We start from the raw sequence: 22,047 nt of genomic DNA, 5'->3' as shown, positions 1-22,047 counted from the left end.
GACGTGGGTTTGATCTCTGGTCAGGGAACTAAGATCCTGCATGCCTCGGGGCAACTAAGCCCACATACCACAACTACTGAGCTCACGCACCTCAACGAGAGAGCCCAAGTGCCCTGTAGCCCATGCGCCACAACTAGAGAGAGAAAAACCTGCATTCCACAACTAGAGAGAAGCCGAGCACCACAAGGAAGAGCCTGCGTGCCTCAACAAAAGATCCCACATGCTGCAACTAAGACCTGACGCAGCCAAAAATAAATGAATAAAAAGTATTAAAAAATTAAATTAGATTAAAAAACAAAAACAAAACAACTGACAACACCAAATGATGATGCTGCAAAGCTATAGCAACTCCGCTGTGTTGGAAGCTGTGGGTGACTGTGGCTGACCTCTACCATAGGGAGTTCACCAGGCAGTTATTTGATATCTGTCCCTGTTCTTGCTATCCCTCTTTGTACCTGCTGATTCTAAGTGTGAAGTCTCTCTGGGGTGGCATAGGGAAGAGTGGCTGTTATCTCTGCTGCAGCCTTCCCGTATATTTTTTGAGCTGAGGCTTTCTCCACGCTGTGGTTTACACATTTTTATCCACTTTTTGTCTTCTAAAATTTATCAAAACTTCTAGTTTTTATACCCACCCCTCAGCATTGTTACGAATTTAATCTCTTTCATACATCTTCCCTGTCATTTCAAAGGAATTTTGGAGCAAGGGGGGAAGTAGACACGTGTCAACTTAGACCGGAAGTTCTGTGTACTAGTTTTGTACTAAAATAACAATATGTATACTGCTAAATATGTTTGTTGATTTGAATGTATTCACCTTGAGAGAATGCTTTTTTCAGTGATGTCATTGCTCAAAACATTTTGTAACTTCTCTGATTAAATGAGTGAACAAGGCAGATTTTCATGCTGGAAAATGTTGTGTTGGGAAAATATAATTAAAAACAAAATATCCTACCACCCCAGAAAACCTCTCCACAAAAGTAAAAGAGAAAGAAAACACTTGGTTTTATTATTGAATAAACATTAAACTAGAATGTGATGTGCATCACAGGCAACCTGCAAAAGACATTGTGAAGGCAGAAAGAAATCTCCCCCTTTTATATAGGCAGGCAGGTACAACCATTACATGTTCTAAAGATAAATGATAACTAGTCCTGGGCTTCCCTGGTGGCGCAGTGGTTAAGAATCTGCCTGCCAATGCAAGGGGCACGGTTTCGATCCCTGGTCTGGGAAGGTCCCACATGCCGTGGAGCAACTAAGCCCGCGTGAGCTCCACAACTACTGAAGCCCATACGCCTAGAGCCCGTGCTCCGAAACAAGAGAAGCCACTGCAGTGAGAAGCCCTCACACTGCAACAAAGAGTAGCTTCCGCTCACTGAAGCTAGAGAATGCCCATGTGCAGCAATGAAGACCCAAAACAGCCAAAAAAAATAAATGAAAAAAAATTTTTTTTTTCATTTCTTGCCTAGGACATATTGCTATGAAACTATCTTACAAAAAATCAATTTTTATGAGGTATAAGTTTACTACAGTAAAACACCTGTTTTAGGGAGACTGTTTTTAAAAACCACTGGAAAAAATCTGTCAATCTATATCAATTAGTCTTCAGTTAAAATGTTAGCATAGCTTTGAATAGAGTTAATGTAAAATAGTGCAGCGGTTCTCAAAGTGTGGTCCACAGACTAGCAAAGTTGGCATCACCTGGGACCTTGCTAGACGTGCCAACTCTCCCCCCAGCCCAGATGTATTTAATCAGAAACTCAGGGAGGGGCCTAGCAATCTGTGTTTTAATAAATCTACCAGGTATTTCTGATCTGATATTTGAGAAGCATGGAATTAATAAAGTGTTTCAGCGCTTTAGATAAAAATTTCAGGATACTTCAAGGTGACCTTTAGCCCCGTCCCTGTTTTAGAGGTGCATACTAGTAAAAGAGTAACTTAATCTGCTTATTTACTAGGATTTTTTTCTTTTTTTTGGTTTGATGGCATCTCAGTTTTGTTTTGCTGAAGGAAGCACTGTGAAAGACTGCATTCCTTTGTTCTATTTTTAGTATTTGCTTAGAAATTTAACACAAGCAAATTTAAATATTTTAAGGTTCATAACCTCAATAACTTTTTCCTAAAATTGCTAATCACTATATAGTTTTAAAATTTATCAATTAAACTAAATCTCTTCACAGCAGCTCTTTATATCTTATATTATTAATAATTTAGCAATGCTTTTTACTTTAGTCACAGAGACAGGTCTTAATCTTAGAGGCATGGTATTAACTTGCTTGTAGACAGTGGCATTTACCAGAGCACTCTTGATTTTGCTGGATTATAGTGCTGAGGTAGAGAGGATCAAACTTGAAACTAAACTTAAAATGTATACAATTTTTAGAGTCATCCTTGCTCCCTCCCTCACCCTCATCCAACATCTAATTAATTACCAACTCCCCATCAGTACTACCCCTTAAATATCTCTGAATCTAACTACTTCTTTCTCTAGTACTGTCATCTTTTGGTCTGAGCCACCATCAATTCCCCCCGAATTTCCAACTGATTTATCTGAATCCATACTCACAGTGTGAATAAAGTGGTCTTTAATAACATACATCTGATCATGTCCTCCCACTCATCGATGGCTTTTCATAAAATCCACGCTATGCCATGGCCGGTGAGACCTTACATGAGCTAGCTTCTCCAGCTTCTCTAGAAAGAGATCTTTGTATAGTCGCTCAAAGATGTTGTTTCTATCTACCACAGGGCCTTTGCACATGCTGTTCCCTCATGTTCCTGCTGACCCTTTGTTGATCGTCAGATCTCAGTTTATGGATTACTTTTTCTGGAGAACTTTTCCATGTATACTCTCCCTGCCCACTCCCCCATACCTGTATACCCCTTGCTATATTCTCTCAGCTTTCTCCACACTTTGGTCATTATACTTATTTTTCTATTTGTTTATTGTATGCCTTCCCCTCTAGACAGTGTTCCATGAGGGCAAGGTCCATTTCTGGTAACCCTAGTGACTAGCAAAATATCTGGTGTATGGTGCCCAAAGTATAGGAATAAGTGAATGAATGAATGAATGAACTAATGAACAAAGTGATGACTTTCCACGTGTTCAAGTAGTATAAGATTTATGAAGTTGCCACATTTTTTTGTTACTAAGCTGTTCCTTATTATTATTATTTTTTAATGTAGATTATGCTTGTGCTCTTCAGAGGGACATTTTGCTTCAGGGACGACTATACCTTTCAGAAAACTGGCTATGTTTCTATAGCAACATCTTCAGATGGGAAACTACAGTAAGATTTATTTTCATTTGATATGCTGATACAAATAGTTGCATAGATAGAAATGTATACAGTCCTTCTGAAAACAATGTACTTTAGATTTCAAAGTAAGTTACATATATTTATCTATACTTATATACATCTAAATATATTTATGTGTAGTATAAGTGTGTAATATATTTTTCTTAATACATTGAGCTCCATTTGTACATATTTAATATAGTTGAGAAGAGAGATTTCAGGTTGAAAAAAACTTGAACATACCTCCTTTTGGCTGCCAAAAGCATGTCTTATGTGACAGACTCTGAATTTTTTGTGTATATTTGTGTGTCTGTGTGTGTGTTAATGTGGAACATAAATACCCATGTGTCTTTTCACACCTTATCCTAATATTAGGTATAGGAGCTGATGGAGGAAATTACTGAAGGGAAGAATATCTGTTCACTGTGTTTATCTCAGAGAATGCGGGCATGTGCTTATTAACTCCTTTAGGTTTTTCACCTGAATATTCTGGACTAGATTGATGTAATACTTGGTATTTTGTGTTGTGTATGTTTCTGAGAAATTCATTTTGCAATTTTTTATCCCTTTTTGTGTGTTTAGATTTCTATTGCTTTAAAGAACATAACCTTTATGACCAAGGAGAAGACCGCTCGACTCATCCCAAATGCTATCCAGATCTTTACAGAGGGTGAAAAGGTGAAAAACTTTTCTACCTTTGCCTTGTAACATAATGTGGAGAAAATCTGCCTCATACTGATCATCAATGTTGGGAATGTAAGCAATTCTTCTTGGAGTTAGGAATATTTAATAGTATTTAATACTAGATTTCTGTATACTTACATACATATTGGTGACTAACTTTAAATGACTGCTAAAATTTTTTGTAGTTTATAGTTTACAGAGAACTTTCTCCCATATTTTTCATTTCTTCATTATAAGAGGTAGGTAGGGTAAGCCTTAGCAAATATCCTTATTATTTCTAAATACCCTATAATTCCATGATCGTTGTTTGGTCAGTAATACCTGCACAATAGCAACTAATAAAAACCAGAGGAAACAGAGATTTGGTAGCATACAAGTAAACACATAATCACTACAATCTTTTTTAGAATGGTGATTTTCTTTAACTGCCATCATTTTTATTATCCACCTACAATATCCATCATTTCTTGGTATGAAGAATCTTTTTCTACCCACCTGGAAAATTGATACGGGCTCTGTATGTGACATTAGAAGCATAATGTTGAGAAAGAAAAAGGAAGGAAGGAAGGAAAAAAGGAAAGTATGGAAGGGAATGAAGGAGAAGAAGAAGGAAGAAAGGAAGGAAAGGAGGAAGGAAGGAAGGAAATGAAAGAGAAAAGAGGAAGGAGAGCAGGATAGAAACACGATCATGAGATTGAATCATTATGATGATACTTTTTAATCTTGTAAAGTTTCTTTCACATGCACTTTCATTTTTCTTTTTAAACAATCTCATCCCTACAGAACACTGCCAGGTACAGTACAAAGAACTTTTCCTCTCTGAACAATTTGAGAATAAGTTGTCACTCTGAAGACTTATCATTCCAGACATGATCCCAGATAGTTTATCATGTATTTCTTTTTCTTTTTTTTTTTTTTTAACATTTTTACAGTTTAATTTCAAAGAAAAATCTCAGGTTATATTTATTAGCAAACATATTTCAGCTAGGGAGTTTTTCATCCCCCAAAAAGATGGCAGATGGAAATGAACCTGATATGTGTTTAAAGAAAATATAGCATGTATTTCTAACAAAGACATTCTCCTACATAACCACAACATGACCATCAAATTCAACAAATTAACGTTGATCATTATCACTGCTCAATTCTCAAACCCGTTTTGGTTTCCTCAATTATCCCAATAAAATCCTTTATAGCAAATAGGCCCAGTTCAGAAATACGTATTATATTTAGCTGTCATGCTCTTTAATTTCCTTATTCTGGACTAGTCCCTTAGTCTTGCCTTGACTTTTGTGCCCTTGATGCTTCTAAAGATTATAGGTCAGTTATTTTGTAGGATATCCCTCAATTGTGTTTGTCTGATATTTTCTTATGATTAAGTTTAAGTTATACAATTTTGACAGAAATAACACAGAAATGATACTCTCTTCTTTCCATTGTGTCCTATCAAGTGGTACATGATTTAATTTCTATGATTACTGGTGATATTCACTTTGATCACTTGAATAAGGTGCTGTCTGCCAGACTTTACTGTAAAGTTAGTCTATTTTCCTTTGTAATAATGTTTTGTGGTCAACTACTTTGAAACTATGTAAATATACTATGCCTCATAAAATTTGTTCATTTATTTACTTATATCAATATGACCTCATAGCTTCTTATTTTATTCAATGAATTATAATCCATTGCTATCATTACTTATTTTGATGCTCAAATTGTCCCAAATTTGGCCAGTGGGAGCCCCCTCAAGCTGGCTCCGGTGTCCTTTAGACCATTCTCAGCATTATTTGAGCACTTTCTTGCTTTTTAGCACAAGATGTTACAGGTTTTCTCTGCCTCAGTCCTGGAATCAACCATTTCTCCAAGGAGTCCTGTTTTCTTTTAGGGGAGACTGATCTTTAGAAGCCAGTTTGTTCATTGCTATAGGGTATCACTGTTTGAGCCCTCTAATTGGGCAGAACAAGGGGATATACAATATATATATAAATTACACACCTACATACATAATACACACACATATATTCCCACTTATACATCTACGTTTATCTGTCTATCTATGAATAATAAATCACCAATTCACATGAATACCTCTAATTCTAGTCCAACAACACAGTTATTTTTACTTTTCCCCTTCATTTTTTTTGGCTGCACCATGCGGCATGTGGGATCTTAGTTCTCTGACCGGGATGGAACCCGTGCCCCCTGCACTGGGAGTGCGGAGTCTCAACCACTGGACTGCCAGGGAAATCCCTTTCCTTTTGTATTTGTAACTCCTTTCCCTGACAGAGAAACCAGGCTCCCATTCTCCTTAATATATTTACTTTGATCAGTGGACCTGTATGTAATTCATCTTCATCTCCTCTGCTGCCCCTTCCCTACGCTTGATTTCTGACACGTAGAGTCAGGTTGCTGCCCATCTCCCCACCACACTAGGGCTCTCATCCTGAAAAAGCTCTCCTCACCCTGCTTGGGCTCTGATACTCCACACAGGGCAGCCCTTCTATGAGGACAATCTCCTCATTCTTCTCTGGTGCTGACACCCTGCTTTGGGCTACTGCAGCTCCTCTGCCCCTGCCCTTACCTCTAGCGTGGATGCCTTGCTTTCCTCTGTTCTGCTAAACAGCTTTAGGGCCAAACTGTTCAAGAAGGAAACAAGACCTAAAATAAGCTTATTCTTTTTTTTTTTTTTGCGGTATGCGGGCCTCTCACTGTTGTGGCCTCTCCCGTTGCGGAGCACAGGCTCTGGACGCGCAGGCTCAGCGGCCATGGCTCACAGGCCCAGTCGCTCCACGGCATGTGGGATCTTCCCAGACCGGCGCACAAACCCGTGTCCCCTGCATCAGCAGGTGGACTCTCAACCACTGTGCCACCAGGGAAGCCCAAGCATTTAAATTTTAATAATGATAACAACAGCTAGTATTTGCCAAGCATACTTGTTCTAAATATTGTGCTAAGTTTTTTTTTACATGTATTTTCTCATTTAGTTCTCACAAAAATTTGCTACTGAAATTATTCTCATTTTGTAGATGAGGAAACTAAAGAAAATAAAAGTGACTCAAAGTCATAGAACTGAGTGGTAGAACCAGGATATGAACCCAGGTAGTTTAATTGCAGAGACACTGGTCCTAACTACCTCACTGTATTGATTCAGTGATCTCTTTTACTAACATCATGGAGAAAAAAAATCTACACTACTAAGTATTTATCCCTCCATGTACTGTATGGTTAAGGGAAGGTTAATCATGGTACTTTTAGTTGTTTTCGTTTCTAGCATACGTTCTATGCCTCAGCAGCTTAGAGATGTCATTATCCAGAACTCCTCACAAATTAAGGTTATTATTATAATAATTATTATTATTTGGCCGCACTGCACAACTTACGGGATCTCAGTTCCCCAACCAGGGACTGACCCCAGGCCACGGCAGTGAAAGCCTTGAATCCTAACAACTAGGCCACCAGGGAACTCTCTAATGTTATTATAGAAGCAAGATATATTAGTAAATTTTTTTTTTTTTTTTTTTTTTTTTGCGGTACGCGGACCTCTCACTGTTGTGGCCTCTCCCGTTGCGGAGCACAGGCTCCGGACGCGCAGGCTCAACGGCCGTGGGTCACGGGCCCAGCCGCTCCACGGCATGTGGGATCTTCCTGGACTGGGACACGAACCTGCATCCCCTGCAACGGCAGGCAGACTCTCAACCATTGCGCCAACAGGGAAGCCCTATTAGTAAATTTTTGAAGTTGGATATCTAACGAGGAATAAAATAAGATGGTAATTTACATAGATTGCCCAGAAAGATGGGAGTGTTAAGGAGTTGAGAATGTGGTTTTGGTATATAAGAGTGGATAAAGTTGATAACAAAGTATTTAGTTTAAAAAGTGGGAATAGTAAGCGTAACACCATGGTGAAAAAGAGATGGACTAGGTGATTTTTCTTATCTATATGTCTACATACAAGGTTGTAAGATTATTAAAATTTGGTCTAAGAAAAGGAGATAAAGGGTAGTAAATATTGATCATTAGGTCACAATATTATATGTGTAATTGTGTTTGGAAGAGCTCCTAGATATATCCCCATGATAAAAAGTTTTGCTTTTTGAAGAATATTATATAAACTAGGTTTCAGTTTATTAGCTGGAAAAATACTACTTTAAAACCTTTCTATGAAAAATATAAACACCTCAAATACTATTATGTTTGGCATTTTATTTAATAAATCAAAAATGGAACTGAGCTTTCTCATTCCTAAAAATAGCCAGTCAATCATTCAAAGTCACTAACTAGGGGATCAGAAGAGACGATACACTGAGAGACTGTATTTAGTGCTGCTGCTTGTCATATTTTCTCATAAAAGCCTATTATAAGATACGACTTTGCAAAAATCATTTACATGCAGAGGAAGAGATGGGGCTAAAAGCAAACATGGAATTATAGATTGAAGTATGCTATTTTTCTTATACAACATTGAAAGCAAAGTTTAGTGTTAACATGGGTGTTCTATATCTATAATTAATTGAGATTACGTATTTCTGGATTTTTTTAGAAGACTATGAAAGATGACATAATTTTAAATTAAGATCCTTAAAATAAATCTATCTCTGAAGTCCACTTGCAGTTTTCTCTTATTCTTTGTGTATATTTGGCTCAAACGGCCACCAAATTATATCTCTCTGCAAAGTTCAGAATAAATAAAATTTTAATTTTTTAATAAGTTTATTTAGATTGATTTTAATAATTAAACTACAATGAATGTAAATAGCTACCCAGTTCAAGCTCCTTTCCCTAGTAAATATTGATAAAGTCATTTCGCTGTAAGGTACAATTTTAAAATACACCTTATCCATGCACCAGTTATGTGGTTTTTTTCTATTATAATGAAAAGTTTAACAAAAATTAGTATATAAAGTAGGCAGTGGTGACCTACTAGTTCGCTTTGACCATATCAAGTCACAGCAGACTGTCATGACAGGTACTTTCCCTTTTTTTTCCATGACATTAAAATTGTCCTATTATTTGTCTTTGCAGTTTTTCTTCACATCTTTTGCTGCCAGGGATAGAAGTTACCTCAGTATCTTTAGGTTGTGGCAGAACGTACTGTTAGACAAGGTAAGTGTTCATACCAGAGGCTGGTGGTTGTTATAATAGCAGCCTCCCAGTGTGTACCTATACAGTGTTTGTGAGTTGAAAGCTCCTTTTTATTTTTCTGTGGTTAATTTTGACTAGACTCTTCAATTCCAAGAAGAAACTTGAAGCAAAACAAAATCCACAGTTACAAGTTAAGATGTTAATTGTAATCCCCAGAGTAACCACCAAGAAAATAACTTAATAATAACTTACCATCCAAAATATGGTAAAAGAAACATAAAGGGAATGAAAATGGCACACTAGAAATATCTATTTAACACATAAGAAGGCAGTAATGGAGGAATAGAGGGACAAAAAAGACCTAATAAGATAGCAAACATTACATTAGCAAGAAAACAAATAGCAAGATAGCAGACATTACATTAAATCGTTAAACATAAGTGGATTAAACTCCTCAAGCAGAAGGCAGAGATAAACATGATCCAACTATATGCTATCTATAAGAGACACATCAGATTTATTTAGTTTTTATTTTTTTAACATCTTTATTGGAGTATAATTGCTTTACAATGGTGTGTTAGTTTCTGCTTTATAACAAAGTGAATCAGCTATACATACACATATAACCCCATATCTCCTCCCTCTTGCGTCTCCCTCCCACCCTCCCCATCCCACCCCTCTAGGTGGTCACAAAGCACCGAGCTGATCTCCCTGTGCTATGTGGCTGCTTCCCACTAGCTATCTATTTTACATTTGGTAGTGTATATATGTCCATGCCACTCTCTCACTTCATCCCAGCTTACCCTTCCCCCCCCATGTCCTCAAGTCTATTCTCTACGTCTGCATCTTTATTCCTGTCCTGCCCCTAGGTTCTTCAGAACCATTTTCTTTTTTAGATTCCATATATAGACACATAAGATTTAAAGATAGAAACAGATGGAAAGTAAAAGGATAGAAAAAGATATACTATGCAAACAATATCCAAAAGAGAGCCGAAGTGACTATAGTAATATCAGACAAAATAAGCTTAAAATCAAAAATTAGTAGAGACAAGGAAGAATATTTAATAATAATAAAAGGGTCAATCCATCTGGAATTCATAATAATTATAGACTTATATGCACCTAATAAGAGAACTCTAAAATATATGGAACAGAAATAAATCACCACATAAACATAGATAAATAAATAAGATACATGGAACAAAAACTGGCAGAACTGAAGAGAAAAATAGGCAATTTAACAATAATAGTTGGGAGATTTCAGTACCCCACTTTAAACGATGTATAGAATAACTAGACAGAAAATCAACAAGGAAATAGAAGACGAACAAAACTATATAACTAGAACTAAAAGACATCTGTGGAACATTCCACTCAAAACAGAATACACATCCTTCTCAAGTGTACATGGAATATTCTCAGAATAGACCATACACTGGGTCATAAAACAAGCCTTAATAAATTCAAAAGGATTGAAATAATACAAAATGTGTTCTCTGATCACAACGGAATGAAATTAGAATTCAGTAGCAGAAGAAAATTTGGGAAATTCACAAAAAAGTGGGTTTTAAGCATAACACACCTAGAAAGCCAATGGTGAAAGAAGAAATCACAAGGGAAATTAGAAAATACTTAGAGCTAAATGAAAACAAAAACACAACATACCAAGACTTATGAGATACAGCTAAAGCAGGGCTTAAGAGGGGAATTTATAACTATAAACACCTATATTTGAAAAGAAGAGTGATCTCAAATCAATAAACTAACTTTCTACCTTAAGAAATTAGAAAAAGAAGAGGAAACTAAATTGAAAGCAAATAGAAGCAAGGAAATAATAAAGATTAGATGAGAAATATATGGGACTTCCCTGGTGGTTCAGTGGTTAAGAATCTGCCTGCCAATGCAGGGGACATGGGTTCGATCCCTGGTTTGGGAAGATCCCACGTGCCATGGAGCAACTAAGCCCGTGTCCCACAACTACTGAGTCTGTGCTCTAGAGCCTGCAAACACAACTACTGAGCCTGTGTGCCACAACTACTGAAGCCTGCGTGCCTAGAGCCCATGCTCTGCAACAAGAGAAGCCTGCACACCACAAAAAAGAGTGGCCCCCACTTACTGCAACTAGAGAAAGCCCCCATGCAGCAACAAAGACCCAATGCAACCAAAAATAATAAATAAATAAATTTATTTTTAAAAAGAGAAATGTATGAAATAAAGAATAGAGGGCTTCCCTGGTGGCGCAGTGGTTGAGAGTCCGCCTGCCGATGCGGGGGATGTGGGTTCGTGCCCCGGTCCAGGAAGATCCCACATGCCGCAGGGTGGCAGGGCCCGTGAGCCATGGCTGCTGAGCCTGCACGTCCAGAGCCTGTGCTCCACAATGGGAGAGGCCACAACAGTGAGAGGCCTGCGTATAGCAAAACAACAACAACAAAAAGAATAGAAAAATAGTGTTAATCAACAGAACCAAAAGTTCTTTATTTGAAAAGATCAACAAAATTGACAAACCTTTAGCTAGGGTTACCAAGAAAAAATTAAAATTATTACATTCAGAAGTGAAAGTGGTAACATTACTACCGGCCTTACAAAAATAAAGGGTTTATACTATGAACAATTGTATGCCAAAAAAGTAGTTAACCTAAATGAAATGAACAAATACGTAGAATGTCAGAAACTATTAAAAATGACTCAATCATAAATAGAAAATCTGAATAGACCTATAACAAGGAAAGAGATTGAATTAGTAATCAAAAATCTACCTACAGAGAAAAGCTCAGGCCCAGATGGCTTCATTGGTGAATCCTGCCAAATGTTACAGTAGCATTAATACCAATCTTTCAGTCTTTCACAAAGTATGCCAAAAAATTAAATAGGAGGGAACACTTCCCAACTCAGTCTATGAAGCCTATATTACCTTGATACCAAAAACAGACAAAGAACATCACAAGAAAACTACAGACCAATATTTATGTTCATTGTGTCTATGAATGTAGACGCAAAAATCCTCAAGAAAATATTAGCAAACCAAAGTCAGCAACATATAAAAAGATTATATGCCATGATTTTTACAAGGTTGTTCAACATATGAAAATTGATCAATGCAATACACTAGAGGAAAAAAACATGATAATCTCAATCAATACAGGAAAAATATTTGACAGAATCAAACATCCTTTCATGATAAAAAATAAAACAGGCTAGGGCTAGCAGGAAATTTCAACAGCCTGATAAAATTCACACCTACATATTTAATGGTGAGAGACTAATGCTTCCGCCATAAGGTCAGGAACAAGGCAAGGATGTCCTTTCTTGCCACTTCTGTTCAACATTGTATTGAAGGTTCTAGCCAGGGAAATAAGGCAAGAAAAAGAAGTAAAAGACATCCACATTAAAAATGAAGAACTAGAGACAGCAGAAGCAGGAAGAACTACAATCCTGCAGCCTGTGGAACAAAAACCACATTCACAGAAATATAGGCAAGATGAAAAAGCAGAGGGCTATGTGTACCAGATGAAGGAACAAGATAAAACCCCAGAAAAACAACTAAATGAAGTGGAGATAGGCAACCTTCCAGAAAAAGAATTCAGAATAATGATAGTGAAGATGATATAGGACCTCGGAAAAAGAATGGAGGCAAAGATCGAGAAGATGCAAGAAATGTTTAACAAAGACCCACAAGAATTAAAGAACAAACAGAGATGAACAATACAATAACTGAAATGAAAACTACACTAGAAGGAATCAATAATAGAATAACTGAGACAGAAGAACGGATAAGTGACCTGCAAGGCAGAAAGGTGGAATTCACTTCTGTGGAACAGAATAAAGAAAAAAGAATGAAAAGAAATGAAGACAGCCTAAGAGAGCTCTGGGACAACATTAAATGCAACAGCATTCGCATTATAGGGGTCCCAGAAGGAGAAGAGAGAGAGAAAGGACCTGAGAAAATATTTGAAGAGATTATAGTCGAAAACCTCCCTAACATGGGGAAGGAAATAGCCACCCAAGTCCAGGAAGCACAGAGAGTCCCATACAGGATAAACCCAAGGAGAAACACGCCTAGACACATAGTAATCAAATTGGAAAAAATCAAAGACAAACAAAAATTATTGAAAGCAGCAAGGGAAAAATGACAAATAACATACTAGGGAACTCCCATAAGGTTAACAGCTGATTTCTCAGCAGAAACTCTACAAGCCAGAAAGGAGTGGCATGATATACTTAAAGTGATGAAAGGGAAGAACCTACAACCAAGATTACTCTAGCCAGCAAGGATCTCATTCAGATTCGATGGAGAAATCAAAAGCTTTACAGAAAAGAAAAGCTAGGAGAATTCAGCACACCAAACCAGCTCTACAACAAATGGTAAAGGAACTTCTCTTAGTGGGAAACACAAGAGAAGAAAAGGACCTACAAAAACAAACCCAAAACAATTAAGAAAATGGTCATAGGAACATACATATCGATAATTACCTTAAATGTGAATGGATTAAATGCTCCAACCAAAAGACACAGGATTGCTGAATGGATACAAAAACAAGGCCCATCTATATGCTGTCTACAAGAGACCCACTTCAGACCTAGGGACAGATATAGTCTGAATGTGAGGGGATGGAAAAAGATACTCCATGCAAATGGAAATCAAAAGAAAGCTGGAGTAGCAATACTCATATCAGATAAAATAGACTTTAAAATAAAGAATGTTACAAGAGTCAGGGAAGGACACTACATAATGATAAAGGCATCAATCCAAGAAGAAGATATAACAATTATAAATATATATGCACCCAACATAGGAGCACCTCAATGCATAAGGCAACTGCTAACAGCTGTAAAAGAGGATATCAACAGTAACACAATAATAGTGGGGGACTTTAACACCTCACTTACACCAATGGACAGATCATCCAAACAGAAAATTAATAAGGAAAGAGAAGCTTTAAATGACACAATAGACCAGATAGATTTAATTGATATTTATAGGATATTCCATCCAAAAACAGCAGATTACGCTTTCTTCTCAAGTGTGCGTGGAACACTCTCCAGCATAGATCATATCTTGGGTCACAAATCAAGCCTCAATAAATTTAAGAAAATCGAAATCATATCAAGCATCTTTTCTGACCACAACGCTCTGAGATTAGAAATCAATTACAGGGAAGAAAATGTAAAAAACACAAACACATGGAGGCTAACCAATACGTTACTAAATAACCAAGAGATCACTGAAGAAATCAAAGAGGAAATCAAAAAATGCCTGGAGACAAATGACAATGAAAACATGACAATCCAAAACCTATGGGATGCAGCAAAAGCAGTTCTAAGAGGGAAGTTTATAGCTATACAAGCCTACCTCAAATAACAAGAAAAATCTCCAGTAAACAATCTAATGTTACACCTAAAGGAACTAGAGAAAGAAGAACAAACAAAACCCAAAGTTAGCAGAAGGAAAGAAATCATAAAGATCAGAGCAGAAATAAATGAAAAAGAAACAAAGAAACAATAGCAAAGATCAACAAAACTAAAAGCTGCTTCTTTGAGAAGATAAACAAAATTGATAAACCATTAGCCAGACTCATCAAGAAACAGAGGGAGAGGACTCAAATCAATAAAATTAGAGATGAAAAAGGAGAAGTTACAACAGACACCACAGAAATACAAAGCATTCTAAGGGACTACTACAAGCAACTCTATGCCAATAAAATGGACAACCTGGAAGAAATGGACAAACTCTTAGAAAGGTATAAGCTTCCAAGACTGAACCAGGAAGAAACAGAAAATGTGAACAGACCAATCACAAGTAATGAAATTGAAACTGTGATTAAAAATCGTCCAACAAACAAAAGTCCAGGACCAGATGGCTTCACAGGTGAATTCTATCAAACATTTAGAGAAGAGCTAACACCCATCCTTCTCAAACTCTTCCAAAAATTGCAGAGGAAGGAACACTCCTAAACTCATTATATGAGGCCACCATCACCCTGATAGCAAAACCAAACAAAGATACTACAAAAAAAGCAAATTACAGACCAATATCACTGATGAATATAGATGCAAAAATCCTCAACAAAATACTAGCAAACAGAATCCAACAACACATTAAAAGGATCATACATCATGATCAAGTGGGATTTATCCCAGGGATGCAAGGATCCTTCAATATATGCAAATCAATCAATGTGATACACCATATTAACAAACTGAAGAATGAAAACCATATGATCATCTCAATAGATGCAGAAAAAGCTTTTGATGAAATTCAACACCCATTTATGATAAAAACTCTTCAGAAAGTGGGCATAGAGGGAACCTACCTCAACATAATAAAGGCCATATAAGACAAACCCACAGCAAACATCATTCTCAATGGTGAAAAACTGAAAGCATTTCCCCTAAGATCAGGAACAAGACAAGGATGTCCACTCTCACCTCTCTTGCTCAACATAGTTTTGGAAGTCCTAGCCATGGCAATCAGAGAAGAAAAAGAAATAAAAGGAATCCAAATTGGAAAAGAAGTAAAACTGTCACTGTTTGCAGATGACATGATGCTATACATAGAGAATCGTAAAAATGCCACCAGAAAACTACTAGAGCTAATCAATGAATTTGGTAAAGTTGCAGGATACAAAATTAATGCACAGAAATCTCTTTCATTCCTATACACTAATGATGAAAAATCTGAAAGAGAAATTAAGGAAACACTCCCATTTACCACTGCAACGAAAAGAATAAAATACCTAGGAATAAACCTACCTAGGGAGACAAAAGACCTGTATGCAGAAAACTATAAGACACTGGTGAAAGAAATGAAAGATGATACCAACAGATGGAGAGATACACCATGTTCTTGGATTGGAAGAATCAATATTGTGAAAATGACTATACTACCCAAAGCAATCTACAGATTCAGTGCAATCCCTATCAATTTACCAATGGCATTTTTTACAGAACTAGAACAAAAAATCTTGAAATTTGCATGGAGACACAAAAGACCCCAAATAGCCAAAGCAGTCTTGAGGGAAAAATACGGAGCTGGAGGAATCAGACTCCCTAACTTCAGACTATACTACAAAGCTACAGTAATCAAGACAATATGGTACTGGCACAAAAACAGAAGCATAGATCAATGGAACAAGATAGAAATCCCAGAGATAAACCCATGCACCTACGGTCAACTAATCTATGACAAAGGAAGCAAGGTTATACAATGGAGAAAAGACAGTCTCTTCAATAAGTGGTGCTGGGAAAACTGGACAGCTACATGTAAAAGAATGAAATTAGAACACTCCCTAACACCATACACAAAAATAAACTCAAAATTGATTGGAGACCTAAATGTAACACCGTCACTATAAAACTCTTAGAGGAAAACATAGGAAGAACACTCTTTGACATAAATCACAGCAAGGTCTTTTTTGATCCACCTCCTAGAGTAATGGAAATAAAACCAAAAATAAACAAATGGGACCTAATGAAACTTAAAAGCTTTTGCACAGCAAAGGAAACCATAAACAAGATGAAAAGACAACTCTCAGAATGGGAGAAAATATTTGCAAATGAATCAACGGACAAAGGATTAATCTCCAAAATATGTAAACAGCTCATGCAGCTCAATATTAAAGAAACAAACAACCCAATCCAAAAATGGGCAGAAGACCTAAACAGACATTTCTCCAAAGAAGACATACAGATGGCCAAGAAGCACATGAAAAGCTGCTCAACATCAGTAATTATTAGAGAAATGCAAATCAAAACTAAAATGAGGTATCACCTCACAACATTTAGAATGGGCATCATCAGAAAATCTACAAACAGCAAATGCTGGAGAGGGTGTGGAGAAAAGGGAACCCTCTTGCACTGTTGGTGGGAATGTGAATTGTTACAGCCACTATGGAGAACAGTATGGAGGTTCCTTAAAAAACTAAAAATTGAATTTCAGTATGATCCAGCAATCCCACTACTGGGCATATACCCAGAGGAAACCATAATTCAAAAAGACACATGCACCCCAATGTTCATTGCAGCACTATTTACAATACCCAGGTCATGGAAGCAACCTAAATGCCCATCAACAGATGAGTGGATAAAGAAGATATGGTACATACATACAATGGAATATTACTCAGCCATAAAAAGGAACGAAATTGAGTCATTTGTTGAGATGTGGATGGATCTAGAGACTGTCATACAGGGTGAAGTAAGTCAGAAAGAGAAAAACAAATATTGCATTATCGTATTAATGCATGTATGTGGAACCTAGAAAAATGGTACAGATGAGCCGGTTTGCAGGGCAGAAGTTGAGACACAGATGTCGAGAACAAACGTATGGACATGAAGGGGGAAAGCCACGGGGTGGTGGGGGTCGTGGTGTGATGAATTGGGCGATTGGCATTGACATGTATACGCTGATGTGTATAAAATTGGTGACTAAGAAGAACCTGCTATATAAAAAAATTAAATTAAAAAAAAATTTTAGGAACTATTTATTATCGTTCTTCAAACAGAAAAACTGCCTGGAGATAAGTTCTCTTTGGTAAGTTTATATTTCAACACATGTATCTATTTTATATACTATAGAGATATACACTACATGAATTGAATAAAAGCTCTAAGAAAGATCTGTCATTTCCAAAAAAAAAAAGAAGAAATAAAAACTATCTCCATTGACAGATGCCATGTTTTTGTGTATATAAAATCCTAAGTAAACCAATAAAAATGTGCGAGAACCAATAAATAAGTTCAGTAATGTTGCAGAATGCATGATCAAAATACAAAGATTACTTATATTTCTATACATTCACAATAAACAATCTGATAATAAAAATTTTAAAAAATTCATTTACAATAGCATCAAAAAAGAATAAAATACTTGGGAATAAATTTAACAGAAGTATAAGACATGTATACTGAAAGCTCTAGACATAGTTGAAAGAAATTAAAGGAGACTTAAGTAAATGAAAAGAATCTCATGCTCATGGATTAGAAGACTTAATATTGTTAAGATGGCAATACTCCCCAAATTGATCTGCAGATTCAGTGCAATCCGTATCAGAATACCAACTGGCCTTTTTGTAGAAATTGAGAAGTGGATTCTAAAACTCATATGGAAATGGAAGTTACCCAGAATAGCAAGAACAATCTTGAAAAAGAAGAACAAAGTTGGATGAATTAGTCTGTTAGGTCTGCCATTAAAAAAATGCCATAGACTGAATGGCTTAAACAACAGAAATTTATTTTCTTAGAGTTCTGGAACCCAAAGGCCCCATCTCCAAATACATTGCGAGTTGGGGTTTCAACATATGGATTTGCGGGAGACACAATTCAGACCATAGCAACTTCATTTAACCTTAATCTCCTCCTTAAAATCTCTGTCTCCAAGTATAGCCATATTGGGGGTTGGAGCTTCAGCATGTGAATTTGGGGGACTACAATTTGGTTCATAATATTGGAGGACTTAACACTTCTTGATTTCAATGTTTACTACAAACCTGCAGTAATCAAGGCAGTATACCCTGTGTTTGGTTCATAACATTGGAGGACTTACACTTCTTTTTTTTTTTTTTCCGTTACGCGGGCCTCTCACTGTTGTGGCCTCTCCCGCTGCGGAGCACAGGCTCCGGACGCGCAGGCTCAGCGGCCATGGCTCACGGGCCTAGCCGCTCTGTGGCATGTGGGATCCTCCCGGACCAGGGCACGAACCCGTGTCCCCTGCATCGGCAGGCGGGCTCCCAACCACTGCGCCACCAGGGAAGCCCTACACTTCTTGATTTCAGTGTGTACTACAAATCTGCAGTAATCAAGGCAGTATACCTGGCAAAAGTCTAGACATAGATTAATGGCATAGAATTGAGAATCTAGAAATAAAATCTTAAAATTAATTATCAATCATAAATTGATTTTTGACAAGGTTACCAAAATAATTCAGTGGGGAATAAATAGTCTTTTCACCAAATGGTGCTGGAATAACTAGATATCAACATGCAAAAGAATGAATTTTAACCCCTACTTCATACCATATACAAAAATTAACTCAGAATGGATCATAGACCTAAATGCAAGGTCTAAAAGTATAAAACTCTCAGAAGAAACTGTAGGCGTAAATACTCATGACCTTTGGATTAGACAATGGTTTCTTAGATATGACATCAAAAGCTCAAGTGAAAAAGGAAAAAAATAGGTAAATTGGATTTCATCAAAATTAAAAACTTTGTGCTTGAAGGAGTCCATCAAGAGAGGGAAAAGGCGACTAACTCATGGAGAAGATATCTGCAAGTTATATATCTGATAAGGTATTTGCATCCAGAGTTATATATCTGGAGAGAAAATATGTGCAAGTTATATATCTGATAAGGTATTTGCATCCAGAGTTATATATCTGGAGAGGAAATATGTGCAAGTTAAGAGTATATAAAGAATTCTTACAACTCAACAAGAAAAAGACAAATAGCCAATTAAACAGTGGGTAAAGGATTTGAATTGTAATTTTTCCAAAGAACATATACAAATGACTAAGTGCATGCAGAGATGCTTAGTGTCATTAGCTGTTAGAGAAACATAAATCAAAACCACAGTGAGATACCACTTCACACCCACTGGGATGGCTAAAATAAAAAGACAGACATTACCTAATGTTGAAGATGTAGATAAACTAGAGCCCTCATGCATTGCTGGTGGCATTGTAAAACTTTGAAAAATCTGAAAAACAGTTTGGTCATTTCTCAGAATGTTGAATATAGAGCTACCATATGACCCAGCAATTCCATTTCTAGGGTTGTATGCAAGAAAATTGAAAGCATATGTTCACACAAAAACTTGGAGTCAAATATTCATAGCATTATTCATAGTGGCCAAAAATAGAAACATCAACAGATGAAAGTATACATAAAAATATACAAAATGTATATTCATAAAATGGAATATTATTCAGCAATAAAAAGGAGTGAATTACTGATACATGGTACAACATGGTAAACCTTGAAACATTATGCTATGTGAAAGAAGCCAGTCCCAAATGAACACATATTGTATGATTCTGTTTTTATTAAATGTCCAGAATAGGCAAATTCATAGAAGTTGAAAATAAATTTGTTGTTGGGGGAGGGAGGAATGGGGAGTGACTGCTAATGAATTTGGCCACCTTTTTGGGTTGATGAAAATATTCTAAAATTCGTAGTGATAGTTGTACAACTCAGGATATGCTAAATACTACTGAATTGTATGCTTTTAGAAAAGTGAATTTTATGGTATGTGAATTATAGCTTAGTAAAACTGTTATTTGTTATTTAAAAAAATTTTTTAAACAGACATTTATTTCTCTATAGCCATTATTTTGTAAAAACTTTAAAAAAGATTTTTATTTTATATTGGAGTATAGTTGATTTACAATGTTGTGTTAGTTTCTGATGTACAGCAAAGTGATTTAGTTATACCAATACAAATACATGTATCTATTCTTTCTCAGATTCTTTTCCCATATAGGTTATTACAGAGTATGGAGTAGAGTTTCCTGTGCTATACAGTAGGTGCTTGTTGATTATCTGTATTATATATAGTAGTGTGTATCTGTTAATCCCAAACTGTTAATTTATCCCTCCCCACCATCTTTCCCCTTTGATAAACACAAGTTTGTTTTCTGAGTGTGTGAATCTGTTTTGTAAGTTCATTTGTGTCAGTTTTTAGATTCCACATGTAAGTGATATCATATGGTATTTATCTTTCTGTGTCTTACTTCACTTAGTATGATAATCTCTAGATCCATCCATATTGCTGCAAATGGCATTATTTCATTTTTTTTATGGCTGATTAATATTCCATTATATATATGTACCCCATCTTGTTTATCCCTTCCTCTGTTGATAGACATTTAGGTTGCTTCCATGTCTTGGCTATTGTAAATCTTGCTGCAATGAACATAGGGTTGCATGTATCTTTTCAAATTATGGTTTTCTCCGGATATATGCCCAGGATTGGGATTGCTGGATCATATGGTAGCTGTATTTTTAGTTTTTTTAAGGAAGCTCCATACTGTATGCTTTTAGAAAAGTGAACTTTATGTAAGTAAATTATAGCTCAGTAAAACTGTTACTTTTTTAAAAAATGGTTTGGGGGAAGAGTAGAGATTTCCAGCTGATAAGAAAGGCTCCTTCTTTGCAGCAGGAGCTTAAACAGGAGCTTAAACACCGCTGGTGGAAACTTGACCTCCTCTCCTCCCCGCTACCCAGCTCAGCTCCTCACTGGAGTGCACAGCTTTTGCCTAAGGGCTCTTAGGATTGAATGACTTCCAGTTTTTCTGGCAGCTGCTGAGGTCTGGGTCTTTCAAACAGTGCTCTGCTCGGATGCTTTCACTTTGCAGGAGTGCTGGGGGACTCAAGGTGATCTGGAAGTTGGGAGATGGAGGAGAGAAGTGGGTGGGGGTGGGGGAACTTGCCAAGCACAGACCCTCCTCCCTCCTTAAGGGAACGTTTAAGGCTGGCAGGGCAGCCCCAAGCCCAAGCTCCCCCCACCCCCTTGAGTCTTTCTTGGAGTTTGGGCGCCCAGTCTCCCCATGCCCATGCTCCTAACCTGGGAGATGCTTAGGGCGGTGGGCCCGCGGGTGCCAGGTCCAGCGGTGCATGGCAGCCACCTGGGAGAGCACCAAGCAGATGTGCTAAGGTATGAGCCCCCCTGCAGCTCCACTCTGCCCTACCAGGTCATGCTGCAGGAAGGGGGCTGAAAACTCCAGTGTTGCTCTAGGGACATGCATGGCTAACCCTGCCCCCAAATACCAATTTTTTTCGAGTACTCTGGGAATCCCCCAGGTGCGTTCTCTCGTGCTAACAAGGAAACAGAGACTGCTATGCAGCCTACGTTTGGTTATACCCTAGATCTGAGTGTCCTCTGCAAATCACTTTTGCGCTTATCACACTCAGGTAAGTTGGGATGCATCCTCATGAAAACAAATACCTCCTGGGAAATGATAAAGTTCAGGCTTACAGGTGAGCCGGGGA

General features: G+C 37.1%; 1 protein-coding gene across 1 annotated transcript in view; it reads left to right on the top strand.

Moving 5' to 3' along the window:
* The window catches only part of GRAMD1C (GRAM domain containing 1C), a gene marked incomplete at its 5' end in the record, with an annotated part of 105,146 nt that overhangs the window by 29,331 nt on the left and 53,768 nt on the right, over nt 1-22,047 (top strand). The window contains 3 exons of the mRNA XM_082624797.1: nt 3,184-3,287; nt 3,879-3,974; nt 9,003-9,083. Of these exons, the coding sequence (XP_082480923.1) occupies nt 3,184-3,287; nt 3,879-3,974; nt 9,003-9,083 (281 nt within the window). The remainder of the gene's footprint in view (nt 1-3,183; nt 3,288-3,878; nt 3,975-9,002; nt 9,084-22,047) is intronic.

The sequence above is a fragment of the Mesoplodon mirus genome, assembly GCF_964341445.2.
Source record: "Mesoplodon mirus genome assembly, chromosome: 6".
Taxonomy (NCBI): Eukaryota; Metazoa; Chordata; class Mammalia; order Artiodactyla; family Ziphiidae; genus Mesoplodon; species Mesoplodon mirus.
The sequence above is the reverse complement of the archived record's forward strand: the minus strand, read 5'-3'. Positions and strand labels throughout refer to the sequence as shown.